At 40.7% G+C, this 27683-nt stretch overlaps 1 protein-coding gene across 1 annotated transcript in view; it reads left to right on the top strand.

Annotated features, from left to right (window-relative positions):
- LMTK2 (lemur tyrosine kinase 2) overlaps window positions 1–27683 on the top strand; it is a gene marked incomplete at its 5' end in the record, with an annotated part of 78732 nt that overhangs the window by 18596 nt on the left and 32453 nt on the right. Inside the window, 5 exons of the mRNA XM_079718393.1 lie at window positions 7568–7692; window positions 10705–10849; window positions 14660–14733; window positions 18453–18571; window positions 24165–24252. Of these exons, the coding sequence (XP_079574519.1) occupies window positions 7568–7692; window positions 10705–10849; window positions 14660–14733; window positions 18453–18571; window positions 24165–24252 (551 nt within the window). The remainder of the gene's footprint in view (window positions 1–7567; window positions 7693–10704; window positions 10850–14659; window positions 14734–18452; window positions 18572–24164; window positions 24253–27683) is intronic.

Genomic DNA, 27683 nt, shown 5'->3' with positions numbered 1-27683 from the left:
CGACCCCTGGGTCTTGGACTTCCAGCCTCCAGACTGTGAGACAGATTTCTGTTGTTGAAGCTGCACAATGTCTGGTGTCTGGTTATGGTGGCCCAAGCAGACTAATACGCAGGTTTAGGCTCGTGTCTTAGAGAGCATCTGTTAAGATTCCCTGTTACTTGGGGTACCGACAGTGGAGGCTCCTTGTCCAGCATCATCGGGGGCCCATGGAGGAGAGGGTGCCTTTGGATCCTCTCTGCCGGCGTGGGGTGAAACCACTCTGACAGCTTCCAGTGAGATGAGACTGTGCAAAGAGCATGGCGTGTGGAAGTAAATACCCACTATCACAGGAGAATATAAGTTGGGGGAAACCCACTCTTGAAGAAAACTTATTTTTTAAAGAAAACAACTTAAGAGTTACACTGCTAAACATGAATTGCAAAATGGGCAAGTAAAGAGTGTTTGTGGGAGTTGTGTGCAGCCTGGGGAGCGAGTGATAAGCCATGACTGGAGCAAGGGAGGGACACCTCAGTGCCGTGGACATAGGGTGATTAGTGATGGGGGAGAAAATCTTTGCTGAGTAAGAGCATAAAATTACTGAAGGAATGCTACTTTTTGGTCTTATTTGTTTGACCCTGAAAGCACGAGTTTATCCTGTTAACCAGTAGATTAATGATGGATTTCTGGTGGGGGAGAAGGTGAACTTGAAGACTGACGTCACAGAGAATCCATCTGGAAGGACTGGGAGAGGTCCGTTATCACTCCAGGTGGAGAGCTGGGGAGAGTGATGAGGGTGCAGGGTGAAGAGGTGAACGGGGGCTGGAGGACCAGGGACGCTGTAAGGCTTGTTAAGGGGTTTGGACTTTTGGCTGACAACCGTGGGAAGCCCCTGGTACAGAAGTCAAGACGTGAAAGGCTGGAGCACCTCCCCCTGTGTCCCCTCCTCCTGGTCTCCCTCCCTGTAGGTGCCCACTGTTGCCCGCTGGTGACGTTGTGTACACACTGTTCCGACCTGTTCTTTTTTTTTTTTTCTTGTTTTCATTTAAACATACATCCTAGAGATGGGTTAAATCGTATCCCCCTCCCGGATTCATATATTGAAGTCCTAACCTCTTATAACTCAGAGTGTGATCTTATTTGGAGACAGGGTCTTTACAGCGGTTATGAAGTTAAAATGAGGTCATTAGGAGGTCTGTGATTCAACATGACTGTGTCCTTATAAACAGGGTGAATTTGGACACAGAGATAGGCACAGAGGGAAGGTGATGTGAGGATTCCCAGGGAGAAGACAGACCTGGGACAGATCCGTCTCTCACAGCCCTCAGAGGAACCAATCCTGCTTTGTCTTGGACTTGTAGCCTCTAGAATTGTCCATACCAGTTCGTACTTTGTTACAGCATTTCTAGCAAACTATGACACACAGATTGTAAATTGTTATATCTACTTTTTTTTCCTATTTAAACTTTTTATTTAATGGATGTGAAGAAATTATTTAATAAATGGAAAACTTCAAACATACACCAGACTAGACAGAGGCTATAATGAATTCCCACAAACGTACCTTTCACCCACATTGACTCGGCTCGGGGCCATCTTTTTTCATAATACCCCCATCACTTTCTCTACCCTCATACTATTCTGAACCAAATTCCAGTCATTGTTAAATAGGTCACTATCTCTGAGAGATAAAGACAACTTTTAAAAACAGAGCCATTATCACTCTCTCCTAGGAGAACTAGATCATGCTTCCCTAATATGGTCAATTGTCAGTGTTCAGATTTCCAATTGTCTCAATGTCATAATTTTTTTAAGGTTTTTGAATCATGATTCAAATTAACACCTGTACATTGCAGTTGGTTGGTTTGTCTTTTAAAATCTCTTTTAGTTCCTTCTCCATCTCTCTTTCTCTCTCCTTGTAATTCATCAGGGTTTTCTCCTTGAGTGTATTTCGTAGCCTAAATTTTGCTGATTATGTTCTTTTTTTTTTTTTTTTTGCTGTACGCGGGCCTTTCACTGTTGTGGCCTCTCCCGTTGCGGAGCACCGGCTCCGGACGCGCAAGCTCAGCGGCCATGGCTCACGGGCCTAGCCGCTCCGCGGCATGTGGGACCTTCCCGGACCGGGGCACGAGCCTGTGTCCCCTGCATCGGCAGGCGGACTCTCAACCACTGCGCCACCAGGGAAGGCCCCTGATTATGTTCTTGTTGTGAAATTTAATATGTTCCACTATTCTCTTTATTTCCTGTTAATTGGTATTTAGACCTAGAGGCTTGGTCAGATACAGGTTTGATATTTTGTTACTATTGGATTGTTTGTTTTGGGTAGTACTGTGTAGTGGGTGGTGGTGTGTTTTTCCATCTGGAGGCACGTAATGTCAGGTTGTCTGTCTTCTTGCATTATTAGCTATCGATACAAATGTCCTGTCATGAAGTATTTTTCTTTTGGGTTTTTTTTTAAACAGCTATTTAAGAATGTAAGCGCTATTCTTAGCCAGCACGCCATACCAAAGCTAACAGTGGGCAGTCTTTCCCCACAGGCCATTGTTTCCTGAGCCCTGTTCTAGGGTCTATATATCTTGGACATAATAGGAAATATCTATTTGGTCTTTGTCCCCTCTTCTGGCACAGAGCTCCTGAAACCCTGGAATTTCCTGAGTGATGGGGTGACAGGAGCACCTCTTGTTATTAATAACAAGCGCCTTCCAACCACACCCGAATTTATGCTATTGAAGTGACTCTTGGCCCCTAAGTAGCTTCAGGATGGGTGCCGGTGACCAGAGGAACCAACCATGTGATTAAAGGGTTTGAAGTTTCAGTCTCACCCTTTACGACTTGAACCACTGGCTAACCACATAGTAAATATGGGGAAATTTTCTTTGTAAACTGATACAGTATATCAGCTGGTAACCAAAGAGGGAATGACAAAATTAGAATATCAGCATTTTGCAATCCCTCATGGATCTAGACATTGATCATCATTTCTTTTTATCTGTGAACCTTTAAAATTTTTAATTTAATCTGAAAAAGGATTCACAGGTGACTCTTCAGTTAATTACGCATGTGCTCAAGTTCTAATCATGGTTCTAGGCAGGGATTTATAATGGTTGAATTAATAATCGGATAGTACTCCTCACTTACTCTGTGTCATTACTGAGAAATTGTGTTCCCCAGATTACCTGTTGATAAAACAGATAATATGCACCTACCTCTCAGAGTTTCTTAGGTTTTCTGCTTATTAAATCAAGTGCTAGGTATCTATTAAAATGGTTTGGAAACTAAAATGAAAACTCATAGACTGTACCTTGGAGATGCCATGTGTTTTTGCATCGGTGTCTTGGGGAGGTGTACGAAGTACCCCAAACCTCTAATTATCCTTGTTCTCAGTTTGTAATCTGCGAGGCAGCCTCAGTGTGCGGAGACACTCCTGTCATTATTGATGTTTTTCTGTAGGCGATGATTGGTTTGACTTAACACGTCTCTGAATGCTGCAGACTTGAGAATGTCAAAAGAAAACTGTCTTTCTTCATAGTTTCCAGCGGTCGCAACCAGGAACCTTCCAGGGGCCTGGGTTGTAGTTTGACCACTGGGGCCACGGGGATTTTAGTTGTAGTTCCTCAAGTCTAGAATTTACTTCCTCTCTGAGGTTTATGCAAACCCATCTCACCTTCCAGCCTATAGGAGGCTGGTTTGATTTCTTCATTTTACACAAGTTTTTCTTTATTGTATGGAAGTTTTCCTCTGTTGGTATACAGTTGTTTTTTTTTTTAAAGCGTAGGACTTTGGGCTGATCAAAAGAAAAATACAGTAAGTAAAATAGTTTCTAGAAGTGGTAAAACTGTAAAAATTTCTACTAGAGGCTATCTAGTAAATTTCTCAGGTAGTGATTTAGAATCCTTTCAGTGGGCCTGGTAGACATTGAGGTGGAGTAGACTTGTATGCCTTGAGGAAATCTGAGTCCAGGAGAGCAGAGGCCCCTGCAGTGTCTTAACAGAAATAAATACGTTATCAAGGTCGGGCAAAACTCCGCATAACTAGTTATTTTTAACACGGGTATGACTTTTCATGCCTGCCTGATGACTCACAGAAGAGAGTTTTATGGATCAGATATTGCGCTGGCCCTCAGGCAGTTTTGATCAAATTTTATGATAGGGTGTGATGATAAATTATAGATGAAAAGAGGGGAAAAAGTTGTTTACTATTCATTCTCTGGAGTTTGGAGAAGTATGACCTGTCTTAATTACAGTGAGAGGCTTCGGTTCGAAGTACTTAGGCTGTTTTTAAATGTTAGAAACAATGAGGCAAATCAATGTGGTATCAAGGGACTTGCACCCAGCACCCCTGAACCCAGAGTCTGGCCCAGCCGCTTTCCTACCTCGTGTCCTTAGGCACATCAGTGTCCTCGTCTGTGACACAGAGCTGGCATTGTGACGATCAAATGAAATAATACTATATTTTATCAAATCTCAGATATGACCGATAATGACACACTCTTATTTTTGTGCCATTAAGAAATAAGAAATGCTGCCAATGAAGACAGCTTTCTTTCGAGTGTAAGATAGCCCTGAAATTTAGAGATCTTAAAATGCAGTGGGCAAACCTCATCTTAAAAATCAGTAAAATAGGACTTCCCTGGTGGTGCAGTGGTTAAGAATCCGCCTGCCAATGCAGGGGACATGGGTTCGATCCCTGGTCCGGGAAGATCCCACATGCCGTGGAGCAACTAAGCCCGTGTGCCACAACTACTGAACCTGTGTTCTAGAGCTGGGAACCTAGCTACTGAGCCCGCGTGCCTTGAGCCCAGGCTCTGCAACAAAGAGAAGCCACTGCAACGAAGAGTAGCCCCCACTCACCACAACTAGAGAAAGCCCGTACGCAGCAACGAAGACCCGACGTGGCCAAAAATAAACAAATAAGTAAATAAATTTATTAAAAATAATCAGTAAAATACAGTGTATATAAAAGTGCTTTGCCACATAAGCCTCAGGAGTCGTATTTAGTCCTTATTATATGAGTCCGGGGGAGTGAAACAGAGTTATAAGAAAATACCAGTGGGCAGCACAGGCCGAGCTGGGTATTGGTTCTAGAAGGTCGGCTCTCAGTGGCTCAGGCTCCTTGCTTCGCTTAGCTTTCCAGATGGACACCAGTGTTCCTAGTTAGGGAATTCTGCGTTCTTCTGTGTTCATGTGTGGATTTCCCTCTGTGTTCGAATTTATGGGTTTAGAGCTTGCAGGTGCTTGACAACCTTTGGTTAATGGCATTATTTTTAAGAAGGAAGGCTGCAGAGGAGTCCAAGCCCCCTTGTGACAAAGCGGGTTCCATCAGTGCTCATTCTCAAATAGACTTTTGTTATTGGAAAGGAATTCATTCCTGCTTTGCACTTGATGTGCTGACTCCTTTAGGCTTCTCTGCTCTTCACGAAAGAAGAGCATTTTATGTTCAAGAATGTGTTTTACTCACATAAGAGTTTGGTTAGTTTTTGCTTTCTTTAGGTACTGTGATCTCATTTAAGAAAAATGGTGGCATCGTTCCTTAACTTGTCTCCAGGCCTCCTGCTTGGTGCCTCTGAGCACATAATTAGCCGTTGGTGGGGATTTTAAGGAAAAGTTTATTTCTGACTTTACTGTGATAATCATTTCACAATATATATGTATATGAAATTATCATGTCGTACACCTTAAACTTACACCGTATTATATGTTAGTTATATCTCAAAGCAGGAAAGAAAAGAAGAAAACTGTATTTCTTAGTAAGATGCTGGTAGGTAAGACTTAACAATTTGCTCTAACAAAAAAAGGTTCAAACTAGCCCTAGTTGAATAAGATGCTTTCCACATAACTAAGTCTTTGCTGAAAGTAAGCGGAGAGAATCTTTCTGCTCTAGACAGGGGTTGTAGACTTTTTCTATCAATGGCTCACAAGCAGTATCTATTACAAATTCTTTTTTTTTTCCCCTGAAACAGCCCTTTAAAGATGTAAAAATCATCCTTAGCTGCCCCCGCCCCCGCACGCAAAAACTGGTCACAGGCTGTAGTTTTCAGTTTCCTTATTGTGACAGGAGCTCCTTGGAGAAGTGGCTGATTCTATAGCCGGAGGAGGGAAAATATAAGAGGAGCCTGGAGCTTCCCATAGCATCAGAGAGTGAGGAAGTATAGGAGGAAAAAAGTAAAGGATGGGGCATGTCTGAAGGACCCAGGAGTCAACTTGAAACAGCTCCCAGGGGCCAAAGCTCGAACAATTTGAGCCACAAAGAAATGAGAAGAATGGATTATAACCCAAAGAATAAAATAAATATCTTATGAGTTCATAACTTTGTAAATGACTGAATAAATAAGTGTGGGAGGAGGGACAAATCTTCCTTACAGAAGAGTACCATGTAATAAATGTAGAAGGAATAAGGGAAATAGAAAAATCACCACTAGAACATCACAGTATTCATTGCTGCAGGGAAGACGCATGACTCCGGGGAAAACTATGGTGTAAAGCTTCCCGGAGACCCAGGGTGTGTGAAGAGCCTCAAAGTGTATCCCCGGGTATCAGTTACTGTAGTCCTTTTAACCTGTGTCTACACATCCTGGGACACTCCTCCGTCCGGGAAGTACAGCTTAATTCCCTTACCTGTGCGTGTTCCCTGGACTTTGTGACCCGTTTCTGAAGAGAGGCGTATGCGAAGGGAAAAGGGTAACTTCACTGTGGTCAAACCTGGCAGAAACCCCCTGGGCCAAGGGATCCAGTTTCACGTCACTGGTAATGATTGTGCCAACATCACATGCCCCAGATACGATGTCATGAGAAGGACCTTTCACCATGTGGTGTTCTAGATTCTTCCCAGATATCTGTAACCTCAGTCCAGTCATGAGAAAACATCAGGCAACCCCATTTGAGGGACATTCTACAAAATAACTGACCAGTACTCTTCAGGAGTGTTGGAGTTACGAAACACGGACAGAGAGACATCAGAGATCAGAGGAGACTAAGGGGACGTGATGAGTAAATGCAACATTGGTGGCTGGATTGAATCCTGCAAAAGAAAAACAGTGTTGATGGAAAAACTGGTAAAATCCAAATAAAGTCAGAAGTTCAATTAGTATTGATAGTATTGTACCAGTGTTACTGTTTTAGCTTTGATAAATACACTATGTAAGATGCTAATGTTAGTGGAAGCGAGGTGAAGGGTATATAAGGACTGTCTGCATTGTCTCTGCAACTCTTCTCTAAATCTGAAATTGTTTCAAAATCAGAAAATTTTAAGATTTTTTTTTGATTTGTACCAATTTTAAAGTCTTTATTGAATTTGTTACAATATTGCTTCTGGTCTTGAGGCATGCGGGACCTTAGCTCCCTGACTAGGGATTGAACCCACACCCCCTGCATTGGAAGGTGAAGTCTTAACCACTGGACTGCCAGGGAAGTCCCCAAATCAGTTTAAAAAAAAAAAACCTCTAACTTTTTATCCTGGGTTGGTCATCAGCTTTATCTTGAGCATTATTTTATTAACTCTTGGTCCCATTTGTATCTGGCAGAAAATATATTGATTCACTTATTAAAGTTGATTTTGGAATGCGCATGTTAATATTGTTTATTTCTCTTTCCAGGGGAGGCACCTGCTGCAGAAATTTCCTCATCTTTTGTGATCCTGTCTGTGTGCAGTTTAATGATATTAATAGTGTTAATTGCAAACTGTGTATCCTGCTGTAAGGACCCAGAAATAGACTTTAAGGTGAGCACAGATGGTAGGAACATTTAAAGTCATCCTCTGATACATTTACCAACAGAACGGCTGTATATCACAGTCCCTTGGGTGCAGGGGTTGGCAAATTTTTTTCTGTAGGGGCCAGATAGTAAACATTAAAGTTAAATAAAGAGCTATTGTAAATAGTAAATACTGTGGGCCATACAGTCTCTGTCATGGCTACTCAGCTCTCAACTCGGCCATTGTAGCCACGTGAGCCACAGACAGCATGAGAACAGGTGGTCACCGCTGTGTGCCAGTGAAATCTCGTGTACAGAATAAAGTGGGTGGTCTGGATTTGGCTCACTGGCTGCAGGTGCTGGCCCTGCCTCCGAGCATCATTGACAGTAGCCACTTGCCTGTTTTAATTTAAGTTTTGTCAAGTGAGGAATAAGGAATGATGATTGAATTCACTTGCTATAAGGCCTGTAAGGAGAAGCAGGCTGGTTTTGATTTTTTTCCAAACTATGTGCTGTTGAGTTTGTGGTTGTTGAGATCATTGAGGCCAGTGTGTTTTGTGCGTGAGGAAGAGCATCTTTCAGTTTACCTCGAGCCCTGAGTTCCCTAAGGAGGAGAAAAGAAGGGTGCCAGTTGTAAAGCTTGCCCAGGGTGGAAGGTGGAGGTGGGGGAGGTGATAATACAGAAGGACTGTTGTCGTAGCTGCTGAGGATGGGTGGAGTCTGCCAGAAACCAGCTAGGATATCCCCTCTAGAACTTACTGCTGGCATGTGTTAGGGCTCAGTGAAGACTTATTAAAAACGAGTACATAAAAGAAGGAAAAAAAAGGAATGTGCGCATGCAGAGGAAATGGTCTTTAATGTAGAGCTTTACCAACTGGACTAGGGCTGTCCCAGGAGTCCTGAGGACAAATCAGGGTGGTTCAAATCAGGGGAAAACCTTTTTCATGGACGTGTGGACCTTATTTCTCGAGCCTCACACCTGTTTCTGTCGTGTGTTCCCTTTACCTTGGGTCTGGTGGCAGCTCTGAGGAGAGAAGATGTGCTGTCCCTTTGGCTGGACACCAGTGTTATACACACAGAGGATGGGGGGTGGAGGACTGGGGTGGGCATCTGGGGGAAAAGGCTCATGAGCACAGGTCATTTTCTTTAGAAGATTTCATCCCAGACATGGAGGACCTGAACGCCTAGGCCCTCGGATCAGTGCAGACACTTCTGTGGGAACCCAGCGACTGCGCCGCACGGGGCCACAGAGATGGGCAGAGAATCCATGTCCCTTGACTGTCAGTCTTGCTGAGGGACTTTGCACAGTTCCCTGGCCCTTTGGGGACAAAGATAAAGCCTGATCAGTGTTTCTGAAAATGAAAGCCAGTTTCTGTCTCACATCACGATACCTCATTCTTGCCTTGAATTGTTCTAACCCCCCCTGACGCTTAGTGTGGACCCAGGGCATTTATGACGACTCAGATTCAGGGAGGGTGTGTTTTTATCGGGCTTCCCCAGGTGATTCTGATGCAGGCGGCTCAGGGACCACACTGTACAGAGGATCCTCTCCAGCTTCCAGACTGTAACTGAAGAAGAGTGTCACCATCTATCATTCGTGGGTTTCCTTTAGACTTAGAAGTGTGGCATTTCAAAACTAAATGGTCCCTGGGAAGTCATTTACAGGCCAAGAAGCTGCAGTCTTTTACAAGTGACCCGGTCTTCTCTCACGGCCCCATAGCTGTTATTATTGTTGTTATACTGTTGTTGTTGTTATTTTTATTGTTGTTGTTATACTGTATTACTTCTGTGAATCTTTAGAATCATCTGCTGCCTAATGGTATATCCTGCCGCTGCCAAGGTTAGGAGTGATGGATGAAGTCTTTTTTTAATGAGAGAACCTTTAGGAATGTCCGAAAGGGAAGTTGGACAAAGCTGTTGTGTTTAGAGGTGACGTCACAGATTGAAGTGTCCTGCTCTCCCCTCCCCCGATACAAATAGTGATAGTGTCCTAATGCATTTGACAACGTTTATGACATATATAAGAATATGCCCTCTTGCATGCATGTGAGAGCATAAATGTTATATCAGAGAAATCCACCCTTGCAACTTTCAGCTTCTCCCTTGCATGGGGGCGGGTGGGGTAGAGGGAGGTTGTAGAGCTGTGTAGACGAGTGAAAACAGTCTCGTTCAGCTTCTGTCATGGCTCCTGGTGGGGTAATGCTCATTAATTATCTGAATGAAAGACCTTGATAATCATCTGTATCTGTGTTAAATTAACATGGACACCAAGGTAGGCCCAGCTCACTGGAATGATGATAGGAAGAGTCAGGATAGCTTTCTGCTGGACAGAGTCACTTAAAAGGTTTCCTTCCACAGCTTTATTGGTGCAGCCTCAATATTAAAGTCGCCATCTTTAGAAAGCTGTATGTTCTTAGAATGTTTACTGCACTTATGTGGTACAGAGTTTAGTACTGACCTTCCTGGTTCAGACCTTGATGATTTTTCTACCCAGTTTAATAATTTATCCATTATACTCTTTCCAGAGAAGTAGGACTCGCTTAAAGATATCTTTTCTGAGTCTTTTAACTATCTTTATTTTGATTGAAATCACACAGCAACTAGAAGTACATATACAATTGAAAAATAAATGTTTTGATTCAATATGCAGAGAGATTTGTGAAAGTGAATAATAGTAATAAAAAGAATACCTTAAACTATAGTAACTTAAACATAAAATTTTGAAACTGGAAGAGTATTTCCCTTTTAAGTTCCAGGGTCATTTTAGAAAACTTTGCATTTAACTTCAAGTTATCAGTTTAAAAATCACATAAAATATGTATAATTTATTTTCAGATCTTATTTATTCTGCTATTTTGAGTTGGAGAACACAATTACATATGCTTTTTACTTGAAGTCAGCACAAATTGGAAAAAAAATTATGGCAGTGTGTTCCAAATGAGTGAATAAATGTTCATATCTTAAATGTTAGCAGATGTTTTTGGTATTTACTCTCAAGCTGATTTATATTAGATATAACATTGCTCGTCCTTTATTTTAGGAATTTGAAGATAATTTTGATGATGAGATTGATTTCACACCACCAGCAGAAGATACTCCCTCTGTTCAATCCCCAGCAGAAGTTTTCACACTTTCAGTACCAAATATTTCACTACCAGCTCCATCACAATTCCAGCCTTCTGTAGGTAAGACCTTCCATCCTGATGTCATGTTTCCATGAATAATTTCTGAGAAGTGAGAAAGGGAGCCTTGCTACTAATCATAAAAAAATTGGACTGCCTGTCTCCGCTGCTTGCTAACTTTTCTTCCTTCTGCTCTCTGGTGAAGCTGAATTCTAGTGGTCAGGCCCATTGCATTCCTGCAAAAGCTGAGTCCTTTCCTTTTGGACCTTGGCTCTGGCATAAGAGTAAATTGGTCTCCTCGATTCTTCAAAATGGAATACTCTGACAGAGGCTCCTGGCCTCTGTGTTGGTAGGCAGGCTTCTCTGCCAGTTCTCAACACTGCCTGTCTGGCTGAGTAGGACACTGCTGTTTTCTACTGGGATGTCCTGCGTTTGGGGAGGAGGGGTAATTTGGATATTACTTTTCATGCTAAAATAGAGGATAGAGGTTTGACTACATGTTAATTAATTTCTTATTATAAAATAGAGTATCACTAGTGGTTCAATAATTAGGGATTTCTAATACTGCTGAGAAGGTTCTTTAAGTCTTTGTAGGTACCAAGCCTGCCTTGCTACTGCACACACAGTGGTGTATGTTTAGGGCAGTATAAACTGAACAGTTGATTAATATTGCTATAGGCTATATTAAAAAAAAAAAGCTAGCTAAAACATGACACAGCTGGTGTGTTTCATACAAAATATTTGTATATGGTGTGAGGTAATGATCCAGGTTAATTCTACAGGTGGATAACTAGTTGTCCCAACAACAAGTTTTGAGGAGACGTTTCTTCCCTCCTTGAATTGTCTTGGCACCCTTGTTGAAAATCAGTTGACCATATTCGTTTAGGTTAATTTCTAGACTTTCAGTTGTATTCCATTGATCTATATGCCTATCCTTATGCCAGTACCACACTGTTTTGATTATTGTAGCATTGTAGTAAGATTTGAAATTGGGAAGTATGTGTCTTCCAACTTTTTTTTTTTCTAGATTGTTTTGGCTATTCTGAGTCCCTTTCAATTCTATATGAATTTTAGGATCAGTTTTTCCATTTCTGCAAGACAGGCCACTGGAATTTGTGTGTGTGTGTGTGTGTGTGTGTGTGTGTGTGTGTGTATGTATGTGTATGTGGGCATGTGTGTGCCCATGCATGCATATCATTTGATTCCCTTCTCATTCCCTTTTATGTATATTTTTTTATATTTTTAAAAAGTGATTATAATGGGATTACAATTACCTTAAATTTATAACAACTGATTTTGAATTTATAACAACTGAATTTATATTCACCAGCATATTAAACCTGTTCCTTCCCTTTATGTTGCCACACATTACAGCTTTATACATTGTGTGCCCATTAATATAGATTTATTGTTGACCCTTGAACAATGAGGGGGTTAAGGGTGCTGACCCACACCCCACACAACCATGCCCCCCCAGCCCTGCACACAGTCGAAAATCTGTGTATAACTTTATAGTCGGCCTTCTGTATCCATGGTTCTGCATCCAACTGTGGATTGTGTAGTGCTATAGTATTTATTGAAAAAAATCTACATTTAAGTGGACCTGTGCAATTCAAACCTGTGTTGCTCAAGGGTCAACTATACAATTTTTTAATGTGTTTGTCTTTTAAGTCATATAAGAAATAAAAAGAGGAGCTACACACAAAAATACAATAATACTGGCTTTTATTTTACCTGTGTAGTTACCAGAAATCTTTATTTCCTCATATGACTTCTAGTTACTCTTTAATGTCCTTTTATTTTAGCCTGAAGGACTCCCTTTAGCATTTCTTACAGGGCAGGTGTACTGGCAGCAAACTCCCTAAACTTGTTTATCTGGGAATGTCTTAATTTCTCCTTCATTTTTGGAGGACAGTTTTGCTAGGTATAGAATTCTTGGTTGATGGTACTGTTCTTTAGCACTTTATATGTGCCATCCCACTGCTTTCTGGCCTCCATGGTTTCTGATGAGACACGGAATTGTTATTCTTATTGAAGATCCCTTGAATGTTATGACTTGTTCTCTCTTGCTGCTTTCAAAATTCTCTATCGTTGGTTTTTGATAGTTTGATTATAATGTGTCTTGGTGTGGATCTCTGAGTTTATCTTACCTGGACTTTGTTGAACTTCTTAGATGTATAGATTCATGTTTCTCATAGATTTGAGACATTTTTTACCATTATAACTTCAAGTATTCTTTCTGCTTCCTTTTCTCCCTCATCCTCTGGGGCTCTCATTATATGTATGTTGGTCCACTTGATGGTATCCCACAAGTCCCTTAGACTTCATTCATTAATGTTTTCATTCTTTTTTCTTTCTGCTTCTCAGATTGGATAATTTCATTTGACCTCCCTTCAGGTTTACTGATTATTCTGTCTGCTCAAATCTGTTGTTGAAACCCTCTTGTGCTTTTTTTTTTTTTTTTTTTGGTTATTGCACTTTCAGCTCCAAAATTCTATTTGGCTCCTTTTAATAATTTCTATCACTTTATTGGTCTTCTCTATTGGGATATCATTCTCTCAGTTTCCTTTGGTTCTTTGTCTGTGGTTTCCTTTAGCCCTTTCAGCATGTTTAAGACAGTTGAATTAAGGTCTTGTCCAGTAAGGCCAATGTCTGTTTTCTCAGGGACACTTTCTTTTAAATATCTTTTGTACCAGTGCATGTAGCATTCTTTATTGTTTTTAATTTAGTTTGTAATTTTTTGTTGAAAACTGGACATTTTGAATAATATGCAAAAAAAAGAAGAAAATAGAAAGGAAACAAATGACAGATGCTGTCTAGGTCCTGGCAGACTGGCTCTGTGTTGGGGCAAGTCCTCAGCCTGGCCACTGACAGCTCTGCCTTAGCCTTCACTTCCTGCTTTGCTGAGCATGAGACTTGCCAGAGGTGAAGCCTCTGTTCTTCTCGGGTCTTTTCTGAGTGTGTGTGCTTCCCTGGGCATGCACGTGGCTCTCTAAGTTTCCCTGTTTGTGTGATAATAGCTTTTTTTAAAAAAGCCCATATCCCCCCAAACCCCCCAATTTCACTGGGCTTTTCTGCTAAAGCTCCAGCCTGTCCATTATTGCCTCAGTTGGGTTTTTTTATTTGCCCCGGGCAGCAGCGCCTTGTCCAGTTGGCTTTCATTGTTTTTGAGGCACGTGAAGCCTCTCCATCCTGATAGAGCCCAAGTTAGGTGGAACAAGGGGCACCACTGCAGCAGGCCTTCCGGGAAACCCCAGTCAGGTCATAAAGAAGCACAGTTCCTGGGGAAGAAGGCCACTGTGCTCCCTCTGGAACCAGCCCCCTCTCTGGCACATGGGTCATCTTTAAGATGTGCTGCGATGGAGGTAGGACATGAGTAAATTAAAGGCCACAAAGCAAGTCTCCCTGTTTCAGTGGCCTTCCTCCTGGTTCTCTTCGGTTGCTATAAACCTTTACCACCCTCCAGAGTTCTGATAAGGTTGATGCTTACAGTTTTTTGACAAGATTTTCAGTGTTTCTAGGGAGGGACAGCCCCAGAGGTCCCTACTCTGCCATAAAAGTAAGGACTGAGTAAAGGCCAGTGAGGTGGTGGTGACTGGTGGTGACTGGTGGTTATAGTAGGGTAGTTGGTCAGAGGATTCAGTGCAAGAGCTTAAAGTCAGGGCAGGATACTCATTCACAAATACTGTCAGTTTTAAAATTTGAGACCGTTTTGGCATTATTAGTTTGAGAGAGATGTTTTATGTATTTATTTCTACCTGTATTATCACGAACATTAAATTTATGTTAGTGTTTGTACTTTATAGGTTATATATTTAATATTTATTTCAGTTAAATACTTATCTTTAGTTTTCAATGTTCTTTTTCCTACAGAAGGTTTGAAGTCTCAAGTTGCCCGCCACAGTCTAAACTATATACAGGAAATTGGAAATGGCTGGTTTGGAAAGGTAAAGTTTGTTCGCTTTCATTTTTTCCCCTCCTACTTATACTGTTTAGAATTTAAAGCTAATTAAGACTTGTGTTACGTGACATTCCACATACTGTCTACACACTATGGTACCAATTGAATTTCTCCATTGGCCCCTGAAACCATGTGGAAGTGTGAGTGTCAGTATTCCTGGGTGTGTGAGTTTTTCCAAGAAGGTCTTTTATTTCTATATCAGAGACTTTTCTAGTTGTTGGCAGACAACGGTAAGAAGGGAAAAGAGATGGGAATTTTAGAAGGTTTTTGTCCTCCTCAAATTATTTGTTTCTTCTTTCTTCTCCCCCTTCCCTTATGACACTTAAACCACTTTATAATAGATGGGTAGTATGGTTATAATGAAAACCATTGTGAAGAACTGTTGTGTTTCTCGTAGCCTGTCAAGTGACCTGTAATAACACACTTTGTTGATCTTTTTACCACAGAAGGAATGATCTTTTTATAACAACTGTTTCTATGATGGAGCAATCATTCTTTGTAAAAGGGTGTAACTGAGTGATCATTGCATCATAAGCAGGGCGGTCACAACCAGAAGATGTATTTGCTCTGTAGTCAACCATCTCATGCCTCCGTCTTTCCGATAAGAGTTGTTTGTCCTGTATCTTTCATGTCGTCCAAACTTTATTAGTTACCAGATCTTCTAAGCCATTTAGCAAAACCTGTTATGTGTCAGACGTTGTTCTTGGTGCTGGGAGTACGATGTGGAGGAAGATGGTAAAGTCCTGGCCTGTGGAGTCCTGGGAATGTAGCAGCAAACAAGATGGAACCCTTGCCCTGACAAAGCTGAATTTTCTAGTTGGGGCTGGGGGGTGATCAGACAGTAAACAGTCAGTGGTAGGAGACAGGCTCAGAGAGCGGTAGGGGAGCCAGGGGACATGAGGTGTTTCCTGCATTTAGAGACTTTGACTTTTCCTCAGAGGGGGCTAGGAAGGTGCTCCAGGATCTGGGGATGAGTGACATCACCTGGCTTACAGGTTGAGAGGATCGCCATGTTGTAGAGGGCCACGGGGAAGCAGGGAAATTGGTAAGAAGGCTGCCGCAATTGTCTAGGGAGAGTTGTAGGCAGGCTTGGACCTGGATGATAGCATGGAGAGGTCGAGGTTCCAACAGGAGCACACAGGACTTGGGATGGAGCAGATACGGAGTCTGGAGAGGGAAAGAAGTTAAGGATGATGGCTTATGGCCCGATTGGCAAGAAGCATGGAGTTGCTGTGATCTGAGATGGAAAAGACTAGGGAGAAGCAGACGTGGAGGAGGAAGATGGGTTCACTTTTGGATACATCAGGGGTGAGATGGCTCTCAGATGTGCAAATGGAGATACCATGTAGGCAGTTGGAAATGCAAATTGAGAGTTCAAGACAGAGATATAAACTTGGGAGAACTCAGTATAGAGGTGGTACTTGAGGCTAGATGAAATCACCGAGAATGCTAACACAGAGGAGAGGGGGAGCCCTGAGGCCCTGCAGCGGGGAGGCCAACACAGTCAGGGAGACCCTGTGAGGGAGACAGAAGAGTCAGCCAGTGAGCAGGAGAGGGTACAGGAGAGACGAGCATTATTCTGAAGGTCTGAGGAGGAGCTCCAGAAGATGAATTGCAGTAGATGCTGCGGACACACTGAGCAAGATGGAGGCTGGGAGAATTAGGACCCAGCAGCATGCAGTCCATGGTGTCCTCAAAAGATTCAGTCCTTGTGACCTCAGAAGGGACATGTCACATCCTCACGTGTGGTGGGTTCCAGAGAGAAACTGGAGATAGCACATTTAGATAGCTCTGTTGAGGAGTTTTAATCTAAAAGGGAACAGAGAAATTATGAGCTGTTTGGGCCCATCCAAGGGCCAAGGGAAGGTTTTCTGATTGTTTTTTTTTATAGTATATGCTGCTATTTTAGCATGTATATATGGGAGGGGGGACTGATACTGTGGGAGGGGGTGTAAGTGTAGAAGGGATCCATAGCATTTTTGTAGGACTTGGTCTTAGGCACAGGGACAGTTTTTCTCCTGAAATGGGAGCAGAAACAGGATGTGTACACAGGTGCAGGTGGATTTGGTGTTAAAATGAGCAGGTTCACTTCTGATCATTTTATTCAGTAAACAGGAGGCCCATTTGAAATGCAGGAGTGAAAAGATGTACATGAAGTTTGAACAGGAGGAGAAGGTGGGAAAGTATATCAACTGGGGAAATGGGGGTGGTGGTGAGCAGTGCTGAGGACCCTCACAGATTTAAAATGAGACCACTCATCATGGCTTTTGTCTACTTTTGATGCTTTTTATTGTAGGCAAGTAGATGGATTTAAGCAGCACTGAGGCTTGGCTGAGCTAATAGACCTCAGTGAGAGGGCGCAGGGGTGATGGGAGTGAAGGGTCGTGGGCTTTAAGCTGTCAGGGAGGGGAGTGGGGCCTGCAGTCAGGACAGGAGGGTGGAAAAGCGGGATCATTAGTGGATTGGGGGGCAAATTGTGCACTTGTTGGATTAGACTGTTGAAGTAAGTGAGCTGGAAATCGAAGGACGGGTAGAGAAGAAGTTACAATTCAAGGTTTTGGACATAACATAATTACTAGCTAGGTCTAGACCCCTGGGAGTGTTTGCTGAGATGGGGTCGTAGGAAAGATGAGCGGGAGTGAGGTCAGAAAACTGAGAGATCCCGGTGTTGAGTGAATAGTCCCTGCATACGTTGCCCTCCAAGGATGACAACAGTGCTGGCGACAGAGAGAGAGAGACGGTGAGCCAGATCATTGCACTGGTCCCCTAGTCATTCTCCCCTCTTTGCAAATCGACACCATGGATGTGTTAGGCTTGTTATATCTGTGCAAACTGGTTATTTGAAACAGAGAATATGGCTTAGTTAATTATCAGAGTTTCCTGTTCTATGCATTTTTCTGCCCTTATATTCCTAATATAACATTAAATTCTGTTCAGGTACTTATTCTCTATTTTCATTCTCTATTTTAATAAAATTAATCTATTTTATAAAAATATAAGAAACCTATTTTAAAAGGAAGCCTTTTAGTTTTGACCATTCTCAAATTAGATAAAAATCTTTACTTCATCATCATTTTCATCTTAAATATTGTATTTTGGAGTGCCTTTGTATTGTCCTATATTAATACTTAATATATCACTTGTAGCTTGTTCTTATTTTCATTCACATTTTGTGTTCTGTTAATTTCAGTGGAGTGTTTTTTCCCTGTGTTTTGACAGAAGCTTTAGTACAAGATAAAGGCCTGGAATAACTGGCATGCCGTGGATTTTTAAAGCTATAATGCAATGATAGTTTGTACACTGGCTGTTTGTCAGTTTACTTTGTCCTATGTGAAGTAGACATAACAAAATAACACAACTCAGTTGAAGTGTTTTTGAGAAATATTTGGGTTATATTTGAACCAAACTAATAAATTACTCTTCTGTAATGTCATTGGCAATTTCTGTTAAAGTATAAAACATTTTTAAGTAAATAGAAAAGAAGTACATATAAATATATGAATGTTGTAAACATCTGATGAATGTTTTAAAACTTAAGGAAAATATTTTAGCTTTCCAAGCTTTTTGTGAGGTAGAATTTAAAATAATAGAAAGCCATCTGACTGTTGCTTAATTTGTTTTCTTGTATTCCATTTCCTGGTAAGTGTAACATACATCTTTATCATGTTGATGGAAGTGAAGTGAAAAACTATTCTTTGGTTTTAGGTGCTCCTTGGAGAGATCTACACGGGCACTAGTGTAGTGAGAGTAATAGTGAAGGAGTTAAAAGCAAGTGCGAGCCCAAAGGAACACGATACTTTTTTGAAAAATGGAGAACCATACTCGTAAGTAAACCATAATGAATGTTTTGTAAACATGGTCTGTGGTCTGTTGAAAATCAGGTGTTTAAAACGCCTTTGGGATTTCTGCTTGTAAAATACAAAATTTAAATAAGATCCAGAGTCTCATAGCATAAGACCCAAAATGTCCAGGTTTCAGCTGAAATCACTCATCTTTGCAAGAACCAAGAGAACTCAACTAAGTAAGAAAAGACAACAGATGGTGGGAATGTAAATTGGTGCAGTCACTATGGAAAACAGTATGGAGATTCCTCAAAAAACTAAGTGTAGAGTTGCCAAATGGTCCAGCAATCCCACTCCTGGTCAGGTACCCAGACAAAACTCTAATTTCAAAGAGATACATGCACCCCTCTGTTCATAGTAGCACTATTCACAATAGCCAAGACATAGAAACAACCTAAATGTCCATCGACAGAGGAATGGATAAAGAAGATGTGGTACATTACATATAACGGAATACTACTCAGCCATAAAAAAGAATGAAATAATGCCATTTGCAGCAACATGGATGAACCTAGAGATAATCAAACTAAGTGAAGTAAGTCAGACAGAGAAAGACAAATATCATATGATATCACTTATATGTGGAAGCTAAAATATGACACAAATGAACTTGTTTACAAAACAGAAACAGACTCACAGATATAGAGAATAGGCATGTGGTTACCAAGTGGGAGGGGGGCCAGAGTAGGGATAGACTGGGAGTTTGGGATTAGCAGATGCACACCGTTATATATAGAATGGATGAACAAGGTCCTACTGTTACAGCACAGGGAACTATATTCAATATCCTGTGATAAACCATAATGTAAAAGAATATGAAAAAGAATATATATACATTTACAACTGAATCACTTTGCTGTACAGTACAAATTAGCACAACACTGTAAATCAACTATACTTCAATAAAATAAACACACACACAAAAAGGAAAAGACAACAGATACCAACACCAAGATGACAAAGGTGTTAGGATTATCTGACAAGGATTTTAAAGCAGCTGTTGTAAAAATGCTTCAATGAGCAATAAATTATAGTACCCTGGGACTTCCCTTGTGGCACAGTTGTTAAGAATCTGCCTGCCAGTGCAGGGGACACGGGTTTGAGCCCTGGTCTGGGAAGATCCCACATGCCGTGGAGCAACTAAGCCTATGTGCCACAACTACTGAAGCCCACATGCCTAGAGCCCATGCTCTGCAAGAAGAGAAGCCACCGCAGTGAGAAGCCCATGCACTGCAACAAAGAGTAGCCCCCGTTCGCCGCAACTAGAGAAGGCCCGCCCACAGCAACGAAGACCCAACATAGCCAAAAATAAAATAAATAAATAAATTTATATTAAAAAAAATTATAGTACCCTTGAAACAAATGAAGAAAACAAAGTTTCAGCAAAGACATAGACTACATAAAGAAGACCAAAGTGGACACTTTAGAACTGAAAAATATAATAATCAAAGTAAAAACTCAGTGGATGAGTTCAACAGCAGAATGGAGAGGACAGAGGAAAAAGTCAGTGAAGTTGAAGATAAAACAATAAATATCACCCAGTTCAAACGACAAAAATAAAATACGTTTAAAAAAATGAAAAGTGCCTCAGGGACTTGGGGGACTTGAACAAAAGATCAAGACATCCCAGATTGTAAGGAAATAGAAAGTGGATAGAAAAAGTATTTGAAGAAATATTAACTGGAAAATGTTCCACATTTTGAAAAGACAAACCTACAGATTCATAAGTTGATCAAATCTCAAACAAATTCATGCCAACACACATTATAATCAAAGTTCTGAAAATGAAAGACAGAAAAATCTCAAAAGCAGGGAGAAAGAAACACCACCTCACCTGTAGGGGGGTTACATTGAAAAGAGGACAAGTCTCAAATCAATAACCTAAGCTCATACTTTAAAGGACCAAAAAAAGAGGAGCAAGATGAGCTCAAAGCAAACAGAAGGAGTAGATTAAAGATAAGAGCAGAGGTTGATAAAATTGAAAACAGAAAAACAGTAGATAAAAATCATTGAAACATAAAGTTGGCTGTTTGGAAAGTTAATAAAATTGACAAACCTCTAACAAGACTGACAGAATAAAAGAGAGAAGACACAGATTCCTAATATCAGGAATGAAAGAGACCCTACAGACATCAAAAGGATAATAAGGGACAAACAGCTCTACATATATATATATATATATATATATATATATATATATATATATATATATATATATATATATATTTGACAACTTAGATGAAATGAACCAATTACTCAAAAAACACAAACCACCACAACTCACCCAATATGAAATAGGTTATTTGAATAGACCTATAATCATTGAAGAAATGGAGTTTGCAACTTAAAAACTCTCAAAAAGAATCCCCAGGCTTAGACAGTTTGACCAGAGCATTCTACAAAACGACTAAAGATGAATTAATGCCAATTCTACACAATATTTTCTAGAAAGAGGAGGGAACACTTCCTAACTCATTTTATGAAGCCAGTATTACCCCGATACCAAAACCTGACAAAGATAGCGCAAAAAGGAAAACTGTAGACCAATATCTGTCATCGATGTTGATGCAGAAATTCTTACCAAAATATTAGCAAATATATAAAAAGTTATATATCATGACCAATTGGAATTTATTCCAGGAATGCTAGTCTGATTCAGTATTTGAAAATCAATCAGTGTAATCCACCATAATTACTGGGTAAAGAAGAAACATCACATGATCCTGTCAGTTGATGGAGAAAAACATTTGACAAAACTCCACACTAATTCATGATAAAAACTCTTTGAAAACTAGAATTAGATGAGAATCTCCTCCACTTATTAAAGAACATCTACAAAAAATCTACATCTAGCATCATACTTAATGGTGAAAGACTGAATGCTTTTATCCCTAAGATAAGAAAGATGTAGATGTTCACTCTCATCCCTGCTATTCAATAAGAGCCAGAAGTTCTAACTAGCTCAATAAGGCAAGAAAAGGAAACATTCAGAAGCCTATAGATCACTTACGTCTTAAGAAAGACATAAGTGTCTGTGTTTATATGCAGAAAATGTTTATGCAGAAAATCCCAAGTAATCTCCAAAAAAAAAAAAAAAATCCCCTAGAACTAGTAAGAGAATTCAGCAAGGTTGCAGGATGCATGATCAACATACAAAAGTCAGTTTTATTTCTGTGTACTATCAGTGAACATGTGGAAACCAACTTTTAAATAAAATAACTTTTATATTCACTCAAAAACAGAAAAGAAATAAGTACATGTACAGGACTTGTATGCTGAAAACTATAGAAACTGGTGAAAGAAATCAAGGTCTAAATAAACGAAGAGACATACCATATTCATGGGTTGGAAGATTCGTGAAGATGTCCGTTCTTCCCAGTCAGATTCCTGCAGTTCCTATCAAAATCCCAGCAAGATTTTAAAAACCTATATACAAGATGATTCTAAAATTATATATAAAGGCAAAAGTAGAATAGCCAAAACAATTATGAAAAATAAGAATAAAAATTGGAGGAATCATTTGACCCAATTTCAAGACCTCTTATATAGCTACATAAGTAGGACTGTGTTTTTGGCAGAGAGATAGACAAAACTCAACAGTAAAAAACAAAAATAAACAATCCAAGAGACATCAAGTGACACCAGAGAGGATCTATGGATAGCAATGAAAAGATCAACATCATTAACTAAGGTAATTACAGTCATGATGAGAGACCACTTCACAAGTATTAGGAAAGCTAAAATAAAATAGCAACAATACCAGATGCTGGTGAGGATGTGGAGAAACTGGATCTCTCACACATTGCTGGTGGGAATGTAAAATGGTGCAGCCACTTTGGAAAACAGTTTGACAGTTTGTTAAAAAACTAAACATATGCTTACCACTGTATGTATTAGTCAACGTTCTCCAGAGAAACAGAGCCGGTAGAATCTGTAGATAGATAGATAGGTAGATGGATGGATGGATGGATAGATAGATAGATAGATAGATAGATGAATGGATAGAGGGATGGATGGATGGATAGAGAGGTAGAGAGAGAGATGGATGGATGGATGGATGGATGGATGGATGGATAGTGAGAGAGAGATAGATGGATAGATAGGTAATTTATTTTAGGGAAATGGCTCATGCAGTTATGGAGACTGGCAAGTCTGCAGGGTGGACCAGCAGGCTGGAGACCCAGAGCAGAGCCACTGTTCAGTTCATGTCCAAAGGCCATCTGCTGTCAGAATTCCTTCTTCACTGGGTGAGGCTAGTCTTTGTTCTTTGGACAAAGCCCACCCACATTTTGGAGCACCATCTGCTTTTACTGAAAGTCCACTGATTTAAATGATGATCTCATCCAAAAACACCCTCACAGAAGTGTCCAGAATAATGTTTGAACAAATATCTGCACTGTGGCTCAGCCAAGTTGACAGAAAATTAACCATCACATCTTGTAACCCAGCTGTTGCACTCCTAGGCATTTATCGCATAGAAATGAAAACTTATTTCCATACAGAATCTCTTGTGTGATTATCTATAGCAGCTTTATTTATAGTAGCCTCAAACTGGAAAAACTAAAATGCCCTCCATAGGTGACCGGTTAAACAAACTATGGTCCATCCAGCCATGGAATCCTGCTCAGCAGTAGAAGGGAAGGGACTGCTGATGCAGGCAGTGACTCGGGTAATCTGGAGGGCATTGTGTTGAGTGAAAAAATCAATCTCAGAAGGCCACATACTGTGTGATTTCATTTACATAGTATTCTCAAAATGAGAACATTATAGAAAAGGAGACCAGATTCGTGGTTGCCAGGGCTGAGGAATGGTTGGGGGCGGCGGCGGTGTGACTATAAAGGGGTAGCAGAAAGGGGTAGCATGGGAGATCTTCATGGTGGGGGGCAGTTCTGCATTTCTGTTGAGTGGTGGTTGCACAAATCCACACATGTTGATAACAGGACTTGCAAGCACACACACACCGCACCTTAGTGTCAGGGCCCTAGTTTTGGGATTGCACTGATTGTGTCAGGTGTCACCAGTGGGAAAAACTGGGTGAAGGGGACATGGGACCTCTTTGTACTATCTTTGCAACTTACTCTTAAATCATTATTGCTTCAAAATAAAGTTTTGAAGTTTAAAAAACCATTTTGGCATCTCTTTTTTTTTTTAACTTTGTTTTAGACAAAATATTTTCCAAAAAGAGTTTGTGTGTACTGTGATTTATGAAAATAGTATATAAGCTAGATAGCCTAAGAGGTAACTGAGTATTTTATTATGTGGATTGAAATGCTCATTGAATATAGTCTGCCTTCTTTTAAACGATTCTTCAAAATGATATCTATAAAGTTAAATTACTAAAGTTAAAGATTCTTATGTTAGGAGATGTTTTAATTTGTGAAAATGTTCGCCTGATTGGCTTTGAATTACTTAATCATTACATAACTTAGAATACATCTGTTAAATAGAATCTTATTGTGCTCTTTTCAGTTGATCATATTTAAATCATTAAGAATGTTAAATTTGCGGTTACTGTTTGAACAATTTTACTAGCCTGCTCCCTCATGAACAATACTATGACTTTTATTTTTACCAGTATTCTTCAACATCCAAATATTCTTCAGTGTGTTGGACAGTGTGTAGAAGCAATCCCCTATCTTCTGGTGTTTGAGTTCTGTGACTTGGTAAGTTTTCAGTAGAAATTCAAAGTCAAGTATTCAGAAGTTTATACCAAAGTGTTTTTGACAGATAGAAATGCTGGATGAGGGACTGCTTTCACTTCTGTCCCAGCTAGTTAATTCCAAAGAAAAATTATTAATAAACTTGATATATTAGCTTTCAGTGGGTTATATTATAGTAACCCCCCCCAAATCTCAGTGGCTGATAAGAGCAAAGTGATTCTCATTGGCTCTGGGTCAGCTTCAGCTCTGTTCCAGGCTATGTTCACCTCTACCCCAGGGTCAGTGTTTTAGTCTATCTGTAGATGCTGGGGAGAAAAACGTGTATTCTGGTGATCTGTACAGTATGTCTGTATGGATCTTTTGGGTCAAGTTTATGAGGCTGTTCAAATCTCCTGTGTCCTTCTGATTTGTGGGGTGGGGGCAGGAACAAAGGGAGCCTGGGTCAGTTTTCTATCAGTTATTGAGAGGCATGTTAAAACTTCCTGCTCTGATTATGGATTTTCCTTATTTTTCCTTACAGTTCTAGTTGTTTTGCTTTGTACATTTTGATACCCTGCTGTGTCAGGGATCCAAATTTAGAGTTGATATAACTTCCCTTAATTTGAAACTTTTATCATTATGAATGTAATCTCTTTAAGATTAAAAGCGTTACTGAGGATTAAGTCTGTTTTTATTGATGTTAATGTAGTTATGCCAGCTTTCTTTTGGTTAGAATTTGCCTCGTTTATCTCTTGTCAATCCTCTTCTCTGGTTGACATCTCTTGTAAATAGCTTACGGTTAGAATTTTATTAACCTGTCAGTCTCGATCACTTAACATGGAACAGGTCATCCATTTATGTTTATTGTACCTACGAGATATTTGGAATGTTATGTGCCTGTTGTGTATTATGTTTCTTACCCGTTTCAACTTTTCTTTTTTGTTTTTTTTCTAGCTTCTTTTAGATTCTTGAATTTTTTTGTTTGTTTCAGTTTTCCCCATCTACTATTTTAGATACTGTTTCTTAATTTTGTGTATGGTTACACTAGAAGTTACAACATGCATATTTAGTGTAACAAGGTCTAAAATTAATCAATATTTTAGCCCTTCTCCAGAGATGCTGGGACCTCATAAAGCTCTCTCTCCATGTAAAGAAACCAGAGTTAATCCTACTTTTCTGTGCCCTCCCCACGTTTTCCCCCGTCATGGAGGGTGCTTCCTGATTGAACACTTGGTGTAGAAAGGCAGCGTGCTGTTCTCAAGGGACCCAGAGAGAAAACTGGTCGTTGTCCTCTAGGTCTCCTACTTAGAGGGAGCAGACACATGATAATTGCCATTTAGCCTGATTATTTAATAGAGGCACGAGAGCGAAGAGGAAGGAGTTCGCAAGGATGTTTCTCATAGTTTTATTGCGTAGCTGGTTTTGATGATCTCAGAATTATCAGAGCTATGGTATGTATGATCTTTACTTATCATAATATGAAAATAACTCCTTTTAGTCTAGCTCTTGGTGACCAGTATGATGGGTGACACAGCAGGTGAGGAAAGAAGACCAAAGATGCATTTTTATGTGATGAGACAAGTCTGCTTGTCAAGAGTTCTGCTTTTCTGAGACATTTAATGGTATCTTCTTTGGGTCCCTAAGCTCCTGATATTGATTATAAATAACAATGGGAACGTTTTTCATGAGTGACTGTAACAGAAATAACAGCAGGAATCACCATCTTCTTGAAGTAGCATGTTTCCAGGCTAATCGAGGTGGTTTATAAAACTAGCTTGTGTACTTTGGCATTTTCTTATTCTTTACCCTGTTTGTCCATTCCTGAAAGTTTTACTAGACAATGTTGTTGTTTTTCCTGGAATAGTAAAAGCTTAGTGTTTTCTTCTAAGTGGGTTCAGGTAATGGGTTTAGTTTTAGTGCTGTTCTAATTTGTTTTTGCTTTTGTTTTTTTTTAATTTTTAATTTATTTATTTTTGGCTACGTTGGGTCTTGGTTGCTGCACGTGGGTTTTCTCTAGTTGTGGCGAGCAGGGGCTACTCTCATTGCGGTGGCTACTCTCATTGCGGTGGCTTCTCTTGTTGTGGAGCATGGGCTCTAGGCACGAGGGCTTCAGTAGTTATGGCACATGGGCTCAGTAGTTGTGGCTCTAGAGCGCAGGCTCAGTAGTTGTGTCTCATGGGCTTAATTGCTCCGCGGCATGTGGGATCTTCCTGGACCAGGGCTCGAACCCGTGTCCCCTGCCTTGGCAGGCGGATTCTTAACCACTGTGCCACCAGGGAAGCCCTCTAATTTGTTGTTTGTTTTTGTTTTTGTTTTTTTTGTTTGTTTTTTTTTTGCTGTACGCGGGCCTCTCACTGCTGTGGCCTCTCCCGTTGCGGAGCACAGGCTCCGGACGCGCAGGCTCAGCGGCCATGGCTCGCGGGCCCAGCCGCTCGGCGGCATGTGGGATCCTCCCGGACCGGGGCACGAACCCGCGTCCCCTGCATCGGCAGGCGGACTCTCAACCACTGCGCCACCAGGGAAGCCCCTCTAATTTGTTTTTAAATGAAGCTGCCTTGTTTTCTTGGGAATAGTTTATACCTCATAAAGAAACACTAAGAGGGCTTCCCTGGTGGCGCAGTGGTTGAGAGTCCGTCTGCCGATGCAGGGGACGCGGGTTCGTGCCCCGGTCCGGGAGGATCCCACATGCCGCGGAGCGGCTGGGCCCGCGAGCCATGGCCGCTGAGCCTGCGCGTCCGGAGCCTGTGCTCCGCAACGGGAGAGGCCACAGCAGTGAGAGGCCCGCGTACCGCCAAAAAAAAAAAAAGAAACACTAAGACATCACAAAAAACACAAATAACTCCTTTACATTTACCATGAATGACCCAGTATCAACAAGATTCTATTATTATCATTGTACAGACATTATTTTTATGTAAATATGATAAATACATTTTTTTTGTTAAGTCAACATCCTTTTTTAAAATTTTTATTTATTTATATATATATCTATATTTATTCATTGGCTGTGTTGGGTCTTCGTTGCTGCGCGCGGGCTTTCTCTAGTTGTGGTGAGCGGGGGATACTCTTCATTGCGGTGCATGGGCTTCTTATTGCAGTGGCTGCTCTTTGTTGTGGAGCACGGGCTTAGTTGCTCCTCCTCATGTGGGATCTTCCAGGACCAGGGCAGGAACCTGAGTCCCCCACATTGGCAGGTGGATTCTTAAGCACTGTGCCACCAGGGAAGTCCCCAACATTCTTTTTATAGAATTTTTCCCTCGTACTTTTCTGTCTCAGATTTAAATGCATATTCTCCAAGTACTGACACTAGACTAAGCATTCAGAACATACATATTTACTTACCTACATTTCTGTTGGCTTTCATATTTTGGGATGAAGATTATGGATACAGCCCTTCACAATTAGGAAATGTGACTTCTTGAAACACATTTTATGTGACTCTCCTAAGTCATGTT

The sequence above is a fragment of the Hyperoodon ampullatus genome, assembly GCF_949752795.1.
Source record: "Hyperoodon ampullatus genome assembly, chromosome: 14".
Lineage (NCBI taxonomy): Eukaryota > Metazoa > Chordata > Mammalia > Artiodactyla > Ziphiidae > Hyperoodon > Hyperoodon ampullatus.
This window is presented reverse-complemented; position numbering and strand designations above follow the sequence as displayed.